General features: G+C 43.4%; 1 protein-coding gene and 1 long non-coding RNA gene across 2 annotated transcripts in view; one reads left to right on the top strand and one right to left on the bottom strand.

Moving 5' to 3' along the window:
- The window catches only part of HS3ST3A1 (heparan sulfate-glucosamine 3-sulfotransferase 3A1), a 101,256-nt gene extending 90,424 nt beyond the window's left edge, over positions 1-10,832 (top strand). Inside the window, exon 2 of the mRNA XM_042914683.1 lies at positions 9,146-10,832. Coding sequence (XP_042770617.1) covers positions 9,146-9,767 — 622 coding nt within the window. The 3' untranslated portion in view covers positions 9,768-10,832. The remainder of the gene's footprint in view (positions 1-9,145) is intronic.
- Positions 10,677-17,963, bottom strand: LOC122205988. The gene is made up of 3 exons (XR_006196330.1): positions 17,726-17,963; positions 17,173-17,405; positions 10,677-10,758 (listed from the first exon to the last, which is right to left on the bottom strand). It is a non-coding gene; the product is annotated as an uncharacterized LOC122205988 (long non-coding RNA).
- Positions 17,964-20,129: the final 2,166 nt, after the last annotated feature.

The following is a 20,129-nucleotide window of genomic DNA, read 5'->3' as shown; positions in this document are numbered from 1 at the left end:
TATGGGAGCTGAGCTCCTTTTCCTTTATGATCTGAATTTCCACCAGTTGGAGATGCGGTCGGTTTAGCAAACGCACTGTTTTGAATGGCATGTTTTTCTTGGAGAATTAGGGAGAATTGGTCCATTTATTTTTTTATAAGTGTTGGAAACGTTTTACCGCAATGTAACCGAATCCAGAAAAGGACACAAATCCTGCATTATGGAGGGGGGGTTACTTCCATCTCTCCAGAGGCACCTTGTGCCCTGTTCCAGTCTCTCCCTCCCCCAAGGGCATCCACTGTCCTGACATCTAACACTGTACGTGGATTTTGCCTGTTTTTGAACTTTTTAGAAGAGAAATCATTCAGTATATACAATTTTGTGTCTGGCTTGTGTTTGTTAATAACGTTGTGTTTTGGGGATTCACTCACAATTTACATCATCAAAAACGATACACACACACACACACACATATATATACACACATGTATATGCATATGCATACATGAATTTACATATATGTATATATACATATATATGCTTCTATTTTTGATGGATATTTGGGGAGCTTGTCTTTGGGGCTCTTGTGATTAACTGTGAATGTTCATGACCATGTCTTTTGATGAACATATGTATGATTTATAATTTTTGTTTTAATGTTTATTCACCTTTGAGAGAGATAGAGACAGAGCATGAGTAGGGGAGGGGCAGAGAGAGAGGGAGGCACAGAATCTGAGGCAGGCTCTGGGCTCTGACCTGTCAGTACAGAACCCAACGCGGGGCTTGAACTCACGAACTGTGAGATCATGACCTGAGCCGAAGTCGGACACTCAACCGACTGAGCCACCCAGCCACCTATGCATACATAGGGTATGATTTCTATTGCATATGGTCCTGGGAGCACAATTGCTGGGCCATAGGGTATGCATATGTTCTGCTTTGGTGAATAGTTCCAAATAGTTTCCTAAAGTCTTTATGCCAGTTTATACTCAGACCAACAGGGAGCCAGTTGTTGCACATCTTTGCCCATATTTGGAATTCTCTGTGGTTTTTATTCCAGCCATCCACGTTGGGTGTGTGTTACTGTGTTTTAATATGCATTTCCTTGATGACTAATGAAGTGCAGTACCTTTTCATATGTTTATTGACGATTTGGGTACTTTCATTTTTGTATGCAGTGCCTGTTCACGACATTTGCCCATTTTTCTTTTATGATGTCTAGTTTTTTTTTAACTCGTTGATGTGTAGGAACTCTTCATGTATTACGGATATGCATCTTTTGTCAGGTAAATGTATTTTAAATATCTTCTTTTAACACCTGTCTTCTTACTCTCTTAATGGAACCGTTCGGTGAACAGGAGTTCCTATTTTTAATATAGTCCAATTCATCATTCTTTGTGGTTATTCTTTTAAGACACTTCAGAAATACTTGCCCCCCTCAATCATTAAGATGCTCTCCTAGGTTTCCTTACAAAAGTTTTTATTATTTTGTCATTCGTGTTTATGTGTACCAGCCATCTGGAGTTGCCTTCTCTCTGTGGGGAGAGACCAAGATTTATTTTTCCATGTGAATAACTGGTTAACCAAACTAAAAACACAATGAGGGAGGGTAATTTTTTAAGGAAGAAGTACCTCTGGAGAGGGCCAGCAGCAGTTCCAGCAGGAAGGCAATATGAGGTCAGTGTGAATTCAGAGGAAATGGCCCAAATGAATACAAAGGGTGAAGCACATAATGAGGTCGGTTCTCTTTTATACTTTCTTGAATGTATTACACGCGTGATGACTATGTGTTGTGAGTGCCATCAAGGGCTACCTCTTGGTGGTGACCTTGACCGTGCCAGGTGATGGTGGTGCACACAGCACTAGAGTGGTGGGTGGCCTTGTCTCTGGGACTGTCACTGGACATGGAGGCAGATCTATCTGTTCAGCAGTGTGGCAGAAGGAAAAGTCTTCTGGGTCACCTGAGTACTCCTATCACAAAGTACTCAGTTGACTTAGGGCTTAGGTAAAAAAAGAACAGACTATTTAGCAGGTGTATTATGGTTCCTACTTGGCCATTTCCTGTACCACAGACATCTGGAAAACTGCTCAAATACAACTGGAGGCCCATAGAGATTGATCCCAGTGAGACTGATCAGATCCAAAGTGAAATCCTAGGGCATCTGGGTAGCACAACATCCCTAGGCACATGGAAGTATTCCCAAACAGTTTCCTTCTGGGGACAGGTGTGCCACATGGCATGGGAAGGAGTTGAAAAACTGAGCTCACCTCTCTTCCACCGGAACAGGCCAGTCCTTCCAAATAACTTGGCTTTGCCAGGCTGTGGCTTTCAAACCAGGCACTGTCCTTGTCTGAACATCATACATACAGGGCCTCTAGTGGACAGGTGTGCAGATGTCCCGGGAACATGTCAGAGGGTCTCTGATCTTCTCTGGACCCTTGTGATCTGGACTGGATGGGGTTTTCCTGGAAGCTGGAAATTCTAAACACCAGGCATCCCCTTCTCAAGAACAATCTTGGTATGTCCCTTGCTATAATGGTCGTGTCAGTACTGCTTATGGTCCAGATTTCTGAGCCCTTTGGCTTGATTTTTTTCGGGTGAGGTGAGTAAGCGGAGATTAGAGAGGTTGAATGACTCACTCACAGTCACCCAGCCAGCAGTGGGCAAGAAGCAGGCCAAAAACCTCATTTCTTAACCAGACAGCTCCAGATACGACATAAATTCTTATATTCCCCTTTGGTCTAGCAAGAGGAGAGCGAAAACCACAGCCTCTCTCAGTACCTTGTGCTGAATGCTTCATGATCTGCAAAACCAGAAAGGCTCTTCTGTCTGATTAAATTCTGTGGATGCAATTGGAAGCCTTGTCTTCTTGGTGCGTTGTGTTTTTTTCTTTAACGAATGACAACATGATACAATCGACAGAACGTAATATTTCCCATCTTAACCGCTCTTAAGTGAACAGTTCGGTAGTGTTGAGTGCATTTACATCGTGGAGCAATCATTCCCCAGAACTCTTTCCATCTCACAAAATTAAAACTGTGTACGGTTAAACAGCTCTCCCCTCCGCCCCCACAGCCCGTGGGAACAACCATTCGACTTTCTGTTCCTATGAACGTGATGGCTCTAGAGACCTCACATATATAGAGTCACAGTCCTTCTGTGACTGGCTTATTTTTCAGACCATAATGTTGTCAAGGTTCGTCCTTTGTCGGAGCACATGTCAGACTCCCCTTGCTTTTTAAGGCTGAAGCATATTCCATTGTGCGTATGGAGCCTGTTTTGTGCATCCGTTCATCCGCCGATGGTCACTTGGTTGCTTTCTCTTTTTGGCCGCTGGGATTCCTGCTGTGTCCCTGTTGGTGCCATCCACTTTGTAATAATCCTTCATTTGCTTGTGAGATCCCCTCTTACCCTTGGCTTCCTCGGGGCAGGGGGGGAACAAGCTTATCTAATGTTTCCTCAAAATTCTAAAAAAATTTTTTGAATGTTTTTTATTTGAGACCGGGAGAGACAGAGCATGAGCAGGGAGGGGGAGGCAGCGAGAGAGAGGGAGACACAGAATCCGAAGCAGGCTCCAGGCTCTGAGTTGTCGGCACAGAGCCCGACGCGGGGTCGAACCCACAAGCTGTGAGATGATGACCTCAACGGACTGAGCCACCCAGGCGCCCCTCGAAATTCTGGTTTTACCCATTTCCCTATCTCCATACCTGCTACCACTGTCTCTAAATCTGTGTCACTGTTGAGAGGTGAAGTTGGGATAGGGTACATAGCTGGGAATTGAGGCCTCGTAGGACGTACCCTTCCTATCTACCAATTGAATTTCTCACTCCCCACCCCAACTCGTTCTGTTTTTAGGGAAACTTCACGCGTCTTACTGCACACACCTTTCTTCTCCTTTAGCCTGTCTGGTGTTTCTTCAAAACTGTCATGATACCGGGATGGCTTTCTCCCTGCCCATTCGGGGCCCAAGTCCTGGCACGGCGTAGGGTCCCAGTCTATTCCTCACTCAATAAGGAAGGTTGGTTTGCAGGTTGTCCTCAACAGTTTGAAGTAAGATATTCCAAATTACACGTGCATTTCCTTTCCTGTGATAGATGAGCTCGAGTTTGACCGTGACAATTCAACTTGCAGTGTGGAAAGGAATAAAGAAATTAAAAAGGAGATTCCTCTTCAGCGAATCCTGTCGCGAGTCCTTTTACAGCGTCAGCTTGGTTAAGGATCTGCATAGACGATGATTACTTGGTTTCTGAAGAAAGTAGCCTGCAGGCAGCTTCCAGTTAACTCCGACTCCCCATCCCCACCCGCCCTGTTAAAACCAGTCCGTTTCTTCATCCTGTGGATGACAGTAACGAATGTGTTTTTCTTCTGAAATCCCATTTGAGCTGTTTCCTCTTTTAAACGCCTATCTTGGATAGCTCTTTCCCCTTCTCTGTTGAGATCATTTGAAATATGGTTTCTTTTTTCAGGGACGTTAGCCGGGTTTCCTCTGGTGCAGCACAATCTGTAGCCATAATCTCTGCTGAAAGGCTGCTGGGGAATCTGTGTGTTCTCCAGAGACAGGAGGGGGGGCGGATTGAGATCACCAACCAGTAGTTTCTGAGCGAACTCTGTTTTCTCTATTTTACTGGCCAAAAAAGGAGGTAGAGTAGTTTGAAAGTCCGAGATCATAGGAAAGGAGGCAAGAATGTGTACTTCTTTTTTTCATCAGCCAATCCTTTTTCGTATCACGTCACTGACATTGAACGTTTGCTTTTGCTACCCCAGACCTTTTCACACAGGTGATCAAATTTCCTTCACTGATTTATGCCAACAGTATCTGGATGGATCTCCTGGCTCATCCTGGAAAAGCGTAACCTAAGCTTCCAAAGGGGATTGGCCTAGCCAGTTTGTCAGATCTCTGTGGGGAGCGTCACCGTGACGAGTCCGTGAATGGAGGTCACACAGAGACACCAGTGCTGCATAAGGCAGTGCCCGCAATCTGGGTCTTCCCCATGGCAACACTGAACTCTGGCCTTTGCTGAATCTTAACCCCGACCGGAAGGCGTATTTAAGGAGTGGGAGAGGATGGGTCACGTGAAAGGTCCTTTTGCAGAAAGAATTGCAGATTTCTTAAAACAACAAAAAGCAACAGAAATCAGATATCTACTTATCAAGTCCTTCTCCAAGGAAGAAAGTGAAGATAACCTGACTGAAGTAGCCAAGACCGCAAGAATCTGAGAATACCCAGCATTACTAAACTAACCCAACGTCAGTGGCGTATTGCCACAAATATTGAGGAATCTGCCACGAGGAAGCAGAATTGCTGTTGTTTGTTTTAAGTTTTCGTGTAAACTCCACAGTCAGTTAACATACAGTGTGATAATGCTAGTTTCAGGTGTACGATACAGCGATTCAGGAATTCCATACATCACCCGGTGCTCATCGTAAGTGCCCTCCTTAATCCTCATCGCCCATTTTACCCATCCCCCCCTCTCATAACCATCAATTTGTTTTCCAAGTTAAGACTCTGTTTCTTGGTTTGCTTCTCTCTCTCTCTCTCTCTCTCTCTCTCTTTTTTTTCCTTTTTTTCTCATTTGTTTTAGTTCTTAAATTCCACATATGAGTGAAATCATATGGTATTTGTCTTTCTCTGACTGGCTTATTTCACTTAGCGTAATACTCTCCAGCTCCATCCATGTCATTGCAAATGGCAAGATTTTATTCTTTTCTGATGGCTGAGTGATATTCTGTTGTATATATACCACATCTTCTTTATCCATTCATCCATCGATGGACACTTGGGCTGTTTCCATAGTTTGCCTATTGTAGGTAATGTTGCTATAAACATTGGGGTGCATGTATCCCTTTGAGTTAGTATTCTTCTGTTCTTTGGATAAATACCTAGTAGTGCAATTGCTGGGTCATGGGTAGCTCTATTTTTAACTTTTTGAGGAGCCTCCCTATTGTTTTCCAAAGTGGCTACACCAGTTTGCGTGCCCATCAATAGTGTGTGAGGATCCCCCTTTCTCCACATCCTTGCCAACAGCTATTGGGGAACCAGAATGTTTATGAACCAGTTGATACGACATCTGAGACAGACTTTCGGGTAATTTATTTGTGGAGGGAGGGAGTAGAAATGGAGGGTGTTATGAATGACGTGAAATTGGCCACTAGTTTTTTTTTTTTTTTTTTTTTTTTTGACGTTGGATGTAACGTACATGAGATTTGCATTACCTTTCTCTCTACTTCGGGGTGTGTTTGAAATTTTTCTTAATATAACGTTAGCATTATTTTACTCCAGAGGCAAACTAGAAACGCATAACCAAATTAAGGGGAAAATACAGTAAACCCACCTTTAGAAATAAAAGTAAAAAGCAATCCCAGATAATACCTGGATTAAAAAGGAAATAAAAAGTATAAAACACAATTAACATATTTATGAAAATGACAACAGTGTGTGAAAACGTGAAACTTGACCAAATTTCTATGTCAAGGGGAAATAATGGTCTCAAAATGATTTTATTACTGGAGAAGAGAGATTGAAAATAAATGAAGCATCCTGCGAAATGAATTTGAAGAACAACAGAGCAGAAAAAGAAAAAGACAAAAGGGAGCATTAAAAAAGCTAAAATGCAAATAAATGAATTTAAAAAGATAAACGAATCTAGAAAGCAGAAAGAAAGGCAGAAAACACAAAATTACGGGAGACTGTAAAATTACGGTCAAGACTGGGATGTAAGGCTGGGTGACTTAGAAACATCTTAATTGCCAAAAGTGACACAAGACAGAGTATTTACAAAAAATAAGTAAGTAAAACTGAAAAGGTTTTTGAAAATTCTAGTTTCTGGGGCGCCTGGGTGGCTCAGTCGGTAAGTGTCCAACTTCGGCTCAGGTCATGATCTCGCGGTCCGTGGGTTCGAGCCCCGCATCGGGCTCTGTGCTGACAGCTCAGAGCCTGGAGCCTGTTTCAGATTCTGTGTATCCCTCTTTCTCTGACCCTCCCCTGTTCATGCTCTCTCTCTCTCTCTGTCTCAAAAATAAATAAACGTTAAAAAAAAAAAGAAAATTCTAGTTTCTTTCCTATCCTGCCTCCCACAAGAACCAGTATTAGATGGCTTTGTAGGTAATGCCCCCAAATTTAAAGAACAGAAAATTATTTTCTACTTAAACTTCTCTAGGATATGGAAAAATACAAAACATTGCTCAACTCATTTGTGTAATATTTCATATTCTAACAATTGATTAAGCTATTGATCAAGAGAAAAATGACCGGAACAGCTCATAATGAATATGAATGAAATCCAAAAGAAAATAACGATGAGCCAAATACAGGTCTATATTAAAAGAAAAATAGATCAGAAACGGTCTGTATTCCAGGAATAAAAGTGAATCCAGTGTAAGAACATTTAGAAGTTCGATTCTTCTTATGACGGATCAAAGAACAAATTTAGTCATTGAAATAAATCTCCAAAATACATTTGTTCTAGTAATGATTTGTGCAACAGCTATTTCTTATAAAACTTTTAATTAGGGAGACAGTGCTTTTATATCAGATGGGGGGGTTTAATGGTAAGTAGTACGTTTAAAATGGAAGAATAAATAGGTTAACTCTCCTCCTCACACTTTAAAAACATGTTTATTTGTTTATTTTTAATTTTTTTTAACTTTTATTTATTTTTGAGAGACAGAGAGCAAGCAGGGGAGGGGCAGAGAGAGAGAGAGAGAGAGAGGGAGGGAGACACAGAATCCAAAGTAGGTTTCAGGCTCCGAGCTGTCAGCACAGAGCCCAACACGGGGCTCAAACTCATGAACTGTGAGATCATGACCTGAGCTGAAGTCAGACACGTTAACTGACTGAGCCACCCAGTCGCCCCTGTTTATTTATTTATTTTGAGAGAGAGAGAGAAAGAATGAGTGGGGGAGGTGCAGAGAGAGGGGGAGAGAGAGAGAGAGAGAGAGAGAGAGAGAGAGAGAATCCCAAGCAGGCTCTGCACTGTCAGCTCTACCTGGGACTCGATCCCACAACCTGTGACACCATGACTTGAGTTGCAGTCAACAGTAGGATGCTTAATCGACTGAGCCACCAGGTGCCCCTCTCTTACTCACACTTTTTGACTGGTCCTGAAACCCATCAGTTCCCAGTAAGACCACGTGCTTGAACTGGATAGCAATGTCTGCTCCATCAAGACTCCAGTGGCATATTTTTCTTTCAGCGTGGCCAAGTGATGCTAACGTTCATCAGGAAAAATGAGCAGACAAGAATCAAGAATGTTCTGAACAGAGAGCCAGAATTCACTTTGTTGTCGTGAAAATATAACATGATAATAATGCCATAATCGAGCCAATGGATGTAGACTGTTGGGAGTGACACCTTTTCAAATTATTAGATTAAGTTTAATAAGTCTTGTCTGTTACAGGAACATTCAGAAATTCTAAAGGGAAGTATGCTGTGTACTATGCAGGGGCATTAGGTTATATCTAATTGCTTTGTTTATAAGAAAACTGCAGAAAGTGTTCAGGGTATTTTAATACCATCTCATAGTAATCATGTGTTTATTATGTCTAATTTGCCTGAAGAATTTGATCAGGGTTATTTTCTTACAGCATTGTGGGCTGATAATAATAATAATAATAATAATAATGATAATAATAATAAGGGACATCTAGGTGGCTCAGTCCGTCAAGCGTCTGACTTCGGCACAGGTCATGATCTCCCAGTTCTGAGTTCAAGCCCCAAGTCGGGCTCTGTGCTGACAGCTCAGAGCCTGGAGTCTGCTTTGGACTCTGTGTCTCCCTCTCTCTCTCTCTCTGCCCCTCCCCTGCTCATGCTCCCTCTCTCTCCCTCTCAATCTCTCTCTCAAAAATAAATAAACGTTAACTTTTTTAATAATAATAATAATAATAAATTGCATAGCTCTTATTCTGTGCCACTCTTCTAAGGTATTGAGATATATTAACTCCCTTAAGCATCACTAACGCTGTATGAGATCCATAATATTGTTGTTTCCCTCGAGGCACAGTATTCGATCAACCTCTCCATCTAGGAAGTGGGAGAGTCAGCCCTGAGCTCCGGCACCCTGGCTCCCGGGTCTACAGGACGCGTCCCTCCTCGGAATGCGCTCTCTCTGTACAGCTGGGGAGGTCGCTCCTTTTTTAGGCTCTCACGTGACCTTTTGCTTTCCCCAGGGACCTGATGCCGAGGACCCTGGACGGGCAGATCACCATGGAGAAGACGCCCAGCTACTTCGTGACCCGCGAGGCACCCGCGCGCATCTCGGCCATGTCCAAGGACACCAAGCTCATCGTGGTGGTGCGCGACCCGGTGACCCGGGCCATCTCGGACTACACGCAGACGCTGTCCAAGCGGCCCGACATCCCCACCTTCGAGAGCCTGACGTTCAAGAACCGCACGACGGGCCTCATCGACACGTCGTGGAGCGCCATCCAGATCGGCATCTACGCCAAACACCTGGAGCACTGGCTGCGCCATTTCCCCATCGGCCAGATGCTCTTCGTGAGCGGGGAGCGGCTCATCAGCGACCCGGCCGGCGAGCTGGGCCGCGTGCAGGACTTCCTGGGCCTCAAGAGGATCATCACCGACAAGCACTTCTACTTCAACAAGACCAAGGGCTTCCCCTGCCTCAAGAAGGCCGAGGGCAGCAGCAAGCCCCACTGCCTGGGCAAGACCAAGGGCAGGACCCACCCGGAGATCGACCGCGAGGTGGTCCGCCTGCTGCGCGAGTTCTACCGGCCGTTCAACTTGAAGTTCTACCAGATGACCGGCCAGGACTTCGGCTGGGATGGATAACAGTATAATTTAAAAAGAAAAAGAAAAATATCAAAATATAATATATTTTTTTACCACTCGGTAGGGAAAAGGCAGTTTAATATTTGTGCTGAAAATATTTGTTTCCGAATTTTTTTTTCCCCCAGTGAATGTTAAAGAGCGTGTTCTGGCCTCCGCCCGCGTCTCGCCTTCCACGTGCCGACATTTGGACCAGCAAAAAAGGAAAACCTCACTGGTCTAAATACTTTCAGTTTTCTACTTTTATTTTATGTGTTCTGTACACAGTTATAAACCATGAGCGTTGGTGGCCATTGAGGGAAATCCTGAGGGTAAATCGATCGATCTCGGTGTCTGTCTCTGCCTCTCTGTCTCTTGTCTGTCTTTCCACAGGTCCCAGATAAAATGATCTCTGCTTCTATTTCCTCCCTTGTCACTTTTTTTTTCTTGCACCACTTTTCAAAAAGCATTTCCCAGTTAATAATACTCCCATATTTGTACGCCGCTTCCCAGTTACCATAGAACTTTGGAATAAAGCACCTTTTCCCGTCCTCATCCGCGGGTGAGGTAAGCACATAGCACATAAAGATTATGATTCCCTTTTTACAGAGAAGGCGACTGAGTCTCAGGGACGTTAAATGACTTCTCGTAAGGCCAGATGGTGGACCTTGGGCAAAACCCCATCTTCTACCTGTTCCCTATATCCTGCCACTTGTACCAGAGGGAATTGGAAGTGAGGCATGTATCCTTTTAGAGACGGTTAGCTAGTCTGAGGACGATCGGAGATGGGACAGCGAGGGTTTCCTGTCGCCTTCTGAAGTTCCAGGCTAGCTTCGTGACACGCTAAGTCACAAGGAGTCACCCGGGTTCGAGGACACCGCTCAGACGTGGACATAACATCTTTTAAGGGCCAGTCTTAGCTTGTTGAAGTACCCTGAGATCTAGAAATCTTGGTTTTGTTGAGGCTGAGAGAAATTACTGGATCTGTGTCTGGAGAACCAGACGGACACTCACACTAAGAACAGGAAAAAAATGGTAGGAGCATAAGTTACCTATGTGTGGTGTTCACTGTCCTTTTTTTTTTTTTTTTTTTTAAAGAAAAACCCACTTCAGCAAGAGCTTATACGTATGAACCTCCTTTTTTGTTACCTCTTTTTTTTAACAAAGAAAACCTGCTTCTCTTTGTAATGTGTCATTTCTAATCTTGGAGCTAATACTAAGAAAAAAAAAAATAAATGTTATTATTTTTCACGGGTCGAAGACTGTCACCGTCACTTTCTTTCTCCCCGTTTCCTATTCATACCAGGGATAACCGAATATTCATTAATGTTTGGAAAATATTCTAAGAAACACAGATGTGGGTAAAATGGCAGTTTTTTTCTTCTCCCCATCTATTTCTCTCCTCCCCCTCCCTTTAAATAGCTCAAATAAATCAATAGTTTATTAAGAGTATTCCTTTCCTCTCTGAGTGGGCATTAACAAGATTAGCATTAATGGGAATTAAATTGGTTTAGAGAGAAGCACATATGCACGAAATATATAAAACATTTATAATTAGTCTGTCAGCAACCTTTTATTACAGTTGTAAACCCAAGAGGAAAATGTCTCCCATCTCATGGAAGTTTTCCGTATCTGCCAAAAATTTAAAGGACCAGACCCTACAGTCTCCTAAAATAATAATTCTTTTTCTTCTCCGGCGCGGTCAATGAAAAGAAACTAGAGTTGTCTGCAAATGTGCAGCCAAATGTGCCTCAACCATAGACGCTGCCTCAAGGGAAGTAAATCTTTCCGGAGAGACCGAACACGGGATTCAAATGAAGGGGAAAAAATTATTTAACTTTCAAGGTGTTCCAACATTGCTCCAGACCCTTGAATTTTCTGTACGAATATACCACTTAGGAGAGTTAAGAAAACCCCAATTCCCCATCTCCTTTGCCCAGTTGATTGCCTTGCCTTCCGTGCCCTTAATTTTCCAAGGCAGCACCCCTGGTTTTGTTATTCTTAAATCCTCACTTTGAGAAACGAGATACTCATCTGAAACTCTTTGCATCTTTTCTCTTAACTCATTTTGTTCATGCTTCTGATTCCTTGGTAAGCATTTGCCTGGCATTGCGCAGATGTGCCTTGTGCAGGGAACCTAGCGCATCTGACAGTTGGATTCCGCCATTTTCCTCTTGTTGTGTTAAGAAATAATAAAAGAACGGAATTGAGTTCAAAGCACCTCTTCTTGCATGTAGATTTTTTTTTGAAATTCATATTATTTAAAAAAAAAAAAATGAATGACTCTACAGCCCGCCAGGAGAGCTTTCTAACTTCTCAAGTTTCATAAGAGGGTCAGAAGTTATAGATCCCAGCCAAACAGATCTAGAGTCAGTGTACTGGAAGTTTCCTCCAGAGCAGAAATTGCACTTAACTCCTGCTGTGTGTGGACTTGGCTTCACATTTCTTTTGTCCATTTAGCTATATCAAATAGCGGGGGGGGGGGGGGGGGGGGGGGGGGTTAAGATTTTTTTAGAGAGAGAGTAAGTGGGGGAGGGGCAAAGGGAGAGGGAGGGAAAGAATCCCAAACAGGCTATACTCCCCGTGCAGAGCTTAACACAGAGCTCCATCCCATGACCTTGAGATCATGACCGGAGCCAAAATCAAGACTCAGACACTCAACCTACTGAGCCACCTAAGCGCCCCAGGTTTTGTCCTTGCTGTGAACATCTTAGCCAAGCTTTCTCTTAAGTTGTCTGTTCCATAGCCATGCTGACCTCCTACACGCTTCTTAGAGGTGGAGAATTCTGTCTCCAGAAGAGCATATAATTCTCTAGGTAACTTGGTAACTTTCAAGGGGAACTCATTTATCCTAACCACTGGACATTAATAAGCTCCTTCATTATTGCAGAGTATTAATCCCACTGTGATTTTATCTTCAAAGAGCTCCAAAGTCGGAACAAACCTCACGGATCGGGTCACCATTTGGCACTTAAATCCTTTCTATAACTGGTTACGTGGGGGTTTAAACCATTCCTGGGTCTGGACATTCTTCACTCTTGATTTTGCTGTTGTTGCAAAGAGGAATAATTTCTCCTAAACCCCTTCATCCGGTTCTGTCGGCCGAGACCTGCTCAATCTGTTCCACGTGGAGATATCTCCAATTCAATGTGTGAATACCTAAACATGTGTATTAGATAATAGCACGTTCCATTCACGTGGCAGATTGCCCTGTCAGAGGCATCCCCTTAAACCAACAGCAGCTCTCCGCTCTGTTGAATTGCACCTTACAGATAAGGAAAGGAACACGTAAGAGAACAAAAGACGCCTTTGCTTCCCAGGAAGGGTGTCTGGAGATACTTCTGTTGACGAAAAAGTGATGGAGTGTAGGGTGCTTCTAGTGGGCAGATCCCAGGGATGCTGCTCAAGACCGATGATGCACAGGTGAGCTCCCGCAACAACGAATCATCCTACCCCAAATCTCGGCGGTGCTGAGATTCCTGGTTTAAGAAAAAGTAAAGCCTATCCAGCGAGTGCGGGTCCAAAGCGGGTGTAAAAACCAGATTCTACTGAATGCTTGCCCAGTAATTCTTTCCCTTGTCACTCTAGGTTTTGCTCTTGAAAACCCTTCTTTCTCCAAGTCCGAGAGTGATCCCATCGTAGTAAGCAGATCTATGTTTCGTGTCACACTTTGTCAGGACGAGCGCGAAAGAGAAACATCACTGAACTGAGTTTTTCCAGCCGAGGTCCAGGAGCTCCTAACAACAAACAGACAATGGCATTTCTGCGAAGTGGAATCCATCAACTTCGAGGGGGAAAAACAGCTTCCCAATAAAACGTGTCTGAAGGCTTTTTTACGTTCAAGTCTTGCGGTGTCTTGTGCCTCCACGACAGCGCCGTAGCCATATTTCTTGTTACCTGACGTAACCAACGTGTCCAGAGACAGAAGTAAATGGCCCCACTTCTGGTAAACAGCTGAAGTCAGACGGGGGTGCTAGGGTTTACAAAGGGCTCCAAACTGCTGAGCGATGGCAAAGGAAGGCAGATTCTTAACTGCCATGCTTTCCAGAAAGCCCAGAACTTTGTGTGTGATTTCCACAGAATCAGGGAAGAGAAGAGCTTAGGAGTGTCACACATGGGGAAGCGTGGCTGAGAGTCAGTCCAATACAATTCTTCTTGTGTAAATAAGGGACCCTACCTATTTTCCTGTCCTATCCTACAATTCCTGAAGAATGGGCCACTTCAAACCCAAACCTCAAGCCTTGTTGGGGAAACATCCACATTATCGTAGCTTATCCGGTGCTTGGCACATCAACGGGCAAGCAGATTTGCATTCAGCCTCTCAAGTGTATGGAAGGAAAACGTGGATCGGGAAACTCCCAAACCCGTTCGTCCCATCATGGAATGTTGGCATGGGAGACCCACCCTTTAAAGCCTGAAAATTTGGAGCAATTAATGGGACCGAGCAACTTTATACCCAGAGTAACAAAATGATGGATTTTAGTTATGCCAGGAGGAAATAAAACTGAAAACAGAAGTTGTTTCTAATGTATGGACCCGTTGTGGGCTGTTAGGAAATGTGAGTATGTTTCAGGCTACCACCCTCATTTTCCCCTTCCGTTGAAGCTGTCAGTCGTGTTCCTTTAATAGTTACATGTTCAACAACTTCGTCTCCTTGAGTGTTACTATCAGAATAAAAGGTGACAATTAATAGGGGACATACCTTCTGCTGTCAGCCCTTTTCATCCCACTGTCCCTGGGTCTGATATCTTATGTGCGTCAGAAGGATCAGATAGGAGGAATGGTACCCTTAATTAGCTCTGCCTGGTTGGATTTTTAGCGTGGTGCTAGCCGTTAACTCCTAAGAGGGCTTTTAGGTCACTGTCTGGTCCACACATGGACACACTACAGTCTCTGTGCTTCACGTTCCTTTTTTTTTTTTAATTTTTAAAAACGTTTATTCATTTTTTGAGAGAGAGAGGGAGAGAATGTGACTAGGGGAGGGGCAGAGAGAGAGGGAGAACACAGAATCCGAAGCAGGCTCCAGGCTCTGAGGTGTCAGCACAGAGCCCGACTTGGGGCTCGAACCCATGAACTGTGAGATCACGACCTGAGCTGAAGTCGGACACTTAACTGACTGAGCCACCCAGATGCCCCCACTTCTGTCTTGAAGCCCCTTTCTAGTAAGCCCAGAGTGTCTACTTCCATCCCTGGGGCTTTGTTTTCATTGCAAATAGGACTTGTCCCACCTATCCCACTCCATGCTACCTTCACTTTCTAGCGCCTTCTCTTCCTATGTGCTACCTGTGTCCTGTGATTCCAGCATCCCTGCCTCTACCAGCCTACGCTCGTCCCTCTCTTCAAATGCACCATGTGCAATGGCGTCCACTTCCTACTTCCGATTCCTGGGGAAACTGCTCTCGGCTTTGGCTTTGGGGAAGATAGTCTGAACGATGTAAACACCAGGAGGGACAAAACAGAAAATGCAAGAATGTGGGCACATTTTTTGACGGGAGACAGAGACGTTGTTGGAAGGACACATAACCAGGTTTCCAGTACCCCACCTCTCACCATAGACCTGAAGAACGGGGTCAACAACTTGGCATCCCACTTCTGAAGGCTGTCTGCCTCTGGCCTGGGCAGTGGCATCCCCCCCCCCCCCCCCCCCCCCCCACCCAGCACCACCTGCTTTCCCAGAAAGTCTTCTCTAAGCTCATATTTCTTTATTTCGAGCCAGCAACAGCTGGTCAACCAGAGAGCAGTAGGAAGCGAGAAGACTTTCACTGCCATTTTTCAGCATGAACAAGAGTTCTTGATAGTCTCCCATCAACAGAGACCTTTAGAGGTCAAACGTATTCTTTTTAAGCAGGTTCACATACAGCACAGAGCTTAACATGGGGCCTGAACTCATAACCCTGAGATCAAGACCTGAGCTGAGATCAAGGTTGGATGCTCAACCAACTGAGCCATCCAGTCGCACCTAGAGTTCCAACCTAATTCCACTGGACCACTTGATGTTAGTCTTTAAATTCCAGATCCGTTCTTTGTTAGGAAACATCCAACTAAATACTCTATAATAACAACAACAACTTACTTTACGTAAAATGATTCCGAGCATTCTTACATCCAACTTTAGGCTGGAATAACTTTTTTGCTGTTGTTTTCCCTTCTTTCTAGATTAAGAAAAAGTCTATACATGATCATATTTTCTCATTTCCAACAAACTCCACATATCCCCTCCACAGAATTCCTTGCAGACGTCTTTTCATTCTTTTTCTTTCCACCTGCCTTCCTACCATATTATTTCTCTTCTGCGTGAACTGTTACCCTTTAATATTTTCCTACTTCCCTGTATCCAGATCCTTAAGTGAAAAGTTATTTCTGTCATTATTCCTCCTTGGCTTTCAATGGGACTCATAATTATGCCTTCCCCTTTTTTGGCAACCATCTGGCCCCAGCATTATACCTTATTTTTCATTTCAAAAGTTGGCCTTTTTTTTTTTCTACCTCCTTTGATCTCCTTTACCTTTTCTCAGATGGTGCCTTTCCATTTCGAGAAAAGCTCTCTTTAGAGAAACATCTCCTTTCCGCCAGCCTTCCAGCATATGGCATTGGAAACTTTCTGGGGATGTAGCCGTGTTATCCCTTCTTGAGTCGGTTGTGCACATCAGTCTTTCAGGGTGCGTCCCTAGCTTTGTCACCAGCCTGTTCTCTACTCTTCCATGCCCATTCATTCCTGCCACGTTTACACTGCAATTACTCTAGCTCGAATTTCTCCAGCCCGATTGCCATCATTTTTACTATCGTTTCCCTTATTTCTGCTGTTACCACTACGATGCTTCCTAGGCGTCTAAAACTGCGCCGAATCTGCCTTTCCCCAGTGCTGTCTGTCTGTCTGTCTGTCTTCAGGAACATCTTCATTTCCTACATTATTGAAGATGTTTGTCCATTCACTGAGTCCTGGGAAACAGCTACGTGATAAATAATGTGACTATGTACTCATGAGATTTCCCTGGCTCTTCACACCTATTTATACCTTGAAAGGAAACCATAGCTTATCCAAATCACCCATTTTCTTGATCCTACTTACTTAAAAAAAAAAAAAAAAAAAAGGATGTTCCTTTAATTCATCAGCTTCCTGTGCCTTAATGATGAGACCCGATATCTTGTGCATAATTTGGTGAATAGTCTTGATTTGACCACAAATAAGGAAGTGTTGCATGAATCATTCAGTGCTACTGAACTTCAGGGTGGTTTGTTGTTGTTGTTGTTGTTGTTGTTGTTGTTGTTGTTTGGATTTTTACTTTTTTGATTTACTAAAAAAAATGCAGAGCATAAACTGTGCTCGTCACAACTGAAATGTCTGGAAACATTTTAGGGTTGGGGCCATCGCTAATAATTATTTTTCTTCTGTCTCTCAAAACGGTTGTCATTAAATCAATCATCTTACCTATTTCACATGGGCCACTGAAAACTGTAAGCAAAATGTGCTTTTATCAGTAAGACTCAGTGCTGGCTGGCCACGGAAACTTTCTTCCTTGTATCACTTGGTGACACCTGTCAACGTCGGAGAAGTGATAACTGTCTTTGAACTGTGAGTTTCTGCCTATTTTCCTTGAAGTCCATGCATTACCATGCCCCCTTGGCTCTGAGGTCCCATCTTTTCTGGATTCTGAAAAAGTTCTGTTGGGGAAAACGAAGTCCTTAATGACAGCTTCTAAATTGAGCCTATCTTAACCCATCCCTTTTAGCCCTTTAATTTACAGACTACCCCCGCCCCCACCTTGAACAGTAAAATATAAAGAAACTCATTCATTCTTGCTCTAGCCATTGCTTTCACCATCACTTTGATCTGGTCCGGATAGGGCATGTCTTTCCTTTCACATGTGCTGTTCTCTGCAAATTTTCATATTCTTGTTTCCTCCCACCTCCTGCACTATCCCTTACTTTTGCAAAAGAAGGAGGTAGGAATCCTTCAATCCTTTACTACTGAGAGAACTCACCCTTGACAATCATTTGGAATTGGGGACAGTGTTTCTTGCCTCCTGATTGGACATAAAGATGACTTCTGAGTCTAGAGTTTGTCCAAAGAGTGTCACTGAGTGACCACAAAAGCCAGTATCTGTTGCTTTGAGTCCTTGCCTCTATGGTCCTGACCATTAAATCCAGTCAATTTTCATTTGTGGGAATTGACTCAGGTCCCAAGGTGTCTTTTGAACTCCCTTTTCCAAAAAGGATCATCTAAGACAAATTGGGGATAAAATACACATCACATAAAATTTACCATCTTAACCATTATTAAGTGGATAATTCAGTGACATTAAGTACATCCACAGTGTTGTTCTGCAACCATTACCACCAACCATTTTCAGAACTTTGTCATCACCCCTAACAGAAATTTTGTACCCATTGGACAATAACTCCCCGTCCTACTGCTCTCCGCCTCGGTGATCTCTGTTCTGCTTTCTGTCTGTGTGAGTTTGACCCTTCTAGGTACCTCATAGAAGCGGAATCATGCCATTTGTCATTTTGTGCTTGGGTCACTTCACTTATAATGTTGATAAGGGTCATCCACATTGTGGAATGGATGAGAATGTACTTCGTTTTTAAGGCTAAATAGTATTTCATTGTATGTGTATTCCACATGTTTAGTCATCTATCAATGGACACTTGGTTGTTTCTACCTTTTGGCTATTGCGAATAATGCTGCTATGAACATGGGTGTGCAAATATGTGCTAGGGTCTCTGGCTTTGGGGTACATGTCACAAAGTGGGATTTCTGGATCACAGAGTCGTTCCATGCTTAACTTTTTGAACAACCACCAAAGTATTTTCCACAACGGCAATGCATGAGTTTCCAATTTGTCTACATCTTCCCCAACACCTGTCGTTTTTTCTTTGTTTCTTTTCCTTTCTTCCTACTGCCTTCCTTCCTTTCTTCCTTCTTTAACCTTTCTTTTCTTTTTTCTTTTTTCTTTTCTTTTCTTTTCTTTTCTTTTCTTTTCTTTTCTTTTCTTTTCTTTTCTCTTCTTTCCTTTCTTTCTTTTCTTTCTTTTTTCTTTCTTTCTTTCTTTCTTTCTTTCTTTCTTTCTTTCTTTCTTTCTTCTTTCTCTTTCTCTCTCTCTCTCCCTCCCTCCCTCCCTTCCTTCTTTAAAATAATAGTCATCCTAGTAGGTATGAGGAAAAAGGAGGGTTTTTTTTCTTCTGTTCTTATTCCTTAACTCAAAGTCTTTGGAGGCCCCTTTCCTAAAATTTTTCTAGGGGGACTTTTAACAACTAGTAATATCCAAACTTGCTTCTCATGTTCTTGCCCTTTTCTGTCCTCTCTCCCCATCTCTGTCCCTGAGATGAAATCAGCTTCCCTTTTTTTCTTACCACAACAGGACACTGCAACTCCTCTACTTTCTTCAACTCCTTTTTCTGTCTTCTTTCAAACTTCCCACACCTTGGACACTCTGCTGATCATCTACCGTGAAAGCATATGGTGGCTTCAACTGACTGGTGCCTGATTTGCCCAACTTGTCTGTCCTTTTCCTTCTGGACTCTCGAAGCTGACCACCCTGCACCTTCTTCTGCCTCATCACAGTAAACACGCAGAAAGGGCGCCCACGTTCATGAACCCACACGCACACACACTGGCACACAGCCTTCCCCCAATGTTCAATCTCGCCTTTACCCCAGGTATTGCCAGATTCTTGGTTTGAACATTGGAGATGCTTTTTTGTTGGTATATAACACTCAGGAGACCCCCTTCCACCTACTCTGGACTTCAGTGAGTGGTCCGTGTCTTTGGCTACCGGCCGTGACCAAGCAAGTTCCAGAGAGCAGATGCCATTCACATTTCCTTTTTCACATAATATATTCACCAATAGAGTCTCTGGGCTGGCTTGTTGGGCTCCTCGGAACTGTAAACACAGCCACTGCTTCTTCACTTGGTCATGATTTCTCCTTTATTCAGAAGACATAAGCAAAATGTAAACTTAAGCCTCCTTAGGAGAATCACTGTGAATAAAAGTTATTCATGGTTTTCGCTTTTTAAAAAAGCATCAGAAAACAAGTGTTACCACGAATAAAGAATCTGTGTGAATTCTTGCTGCTGTCTCTTGAAAAATGCAGATCAGAAAAATACGACTGGGAACAAATGCAGAGCCACCCCAGCAGGTTCACAGCCTCATCCTGTCTTTAGATGGGAATAGATGCCTAAATGTTTTTTTTTTAATTTTTTAATGTTTATTTTTTTCTTGAGAGACAAAGCATGAATGGGGGAGGGGCAGAGAGCGAGGGAGACACAGAATGCGAAGCAGGCTCCAGGCTCTGAGCTGTCAGCACAGAGCCCGATGTGGGGCTCGAACTCATGAACCACAAGATCATGACCTGAGCCTAAGCCAGACGCTCAACCGACTGAGT

The sequence above is a fragment of the Panthera leo genome, chromosome E1 (genome assembly GCF_018350215.1).
Source record: "Panthera leo isolate Ple1 chromosome E1, P.leo_Ple1_pat1.1, whole genome shotgun sequence".
Classification (NCBI taxonomy): Eukaryota; Metazoa; Chordata; class Mammalia; order Carnivora; family Felidae; genus Panthera; species Panthera leo.
This window is presented reverse-complemented; position numbering and strand designations above follow the sequence as displayed.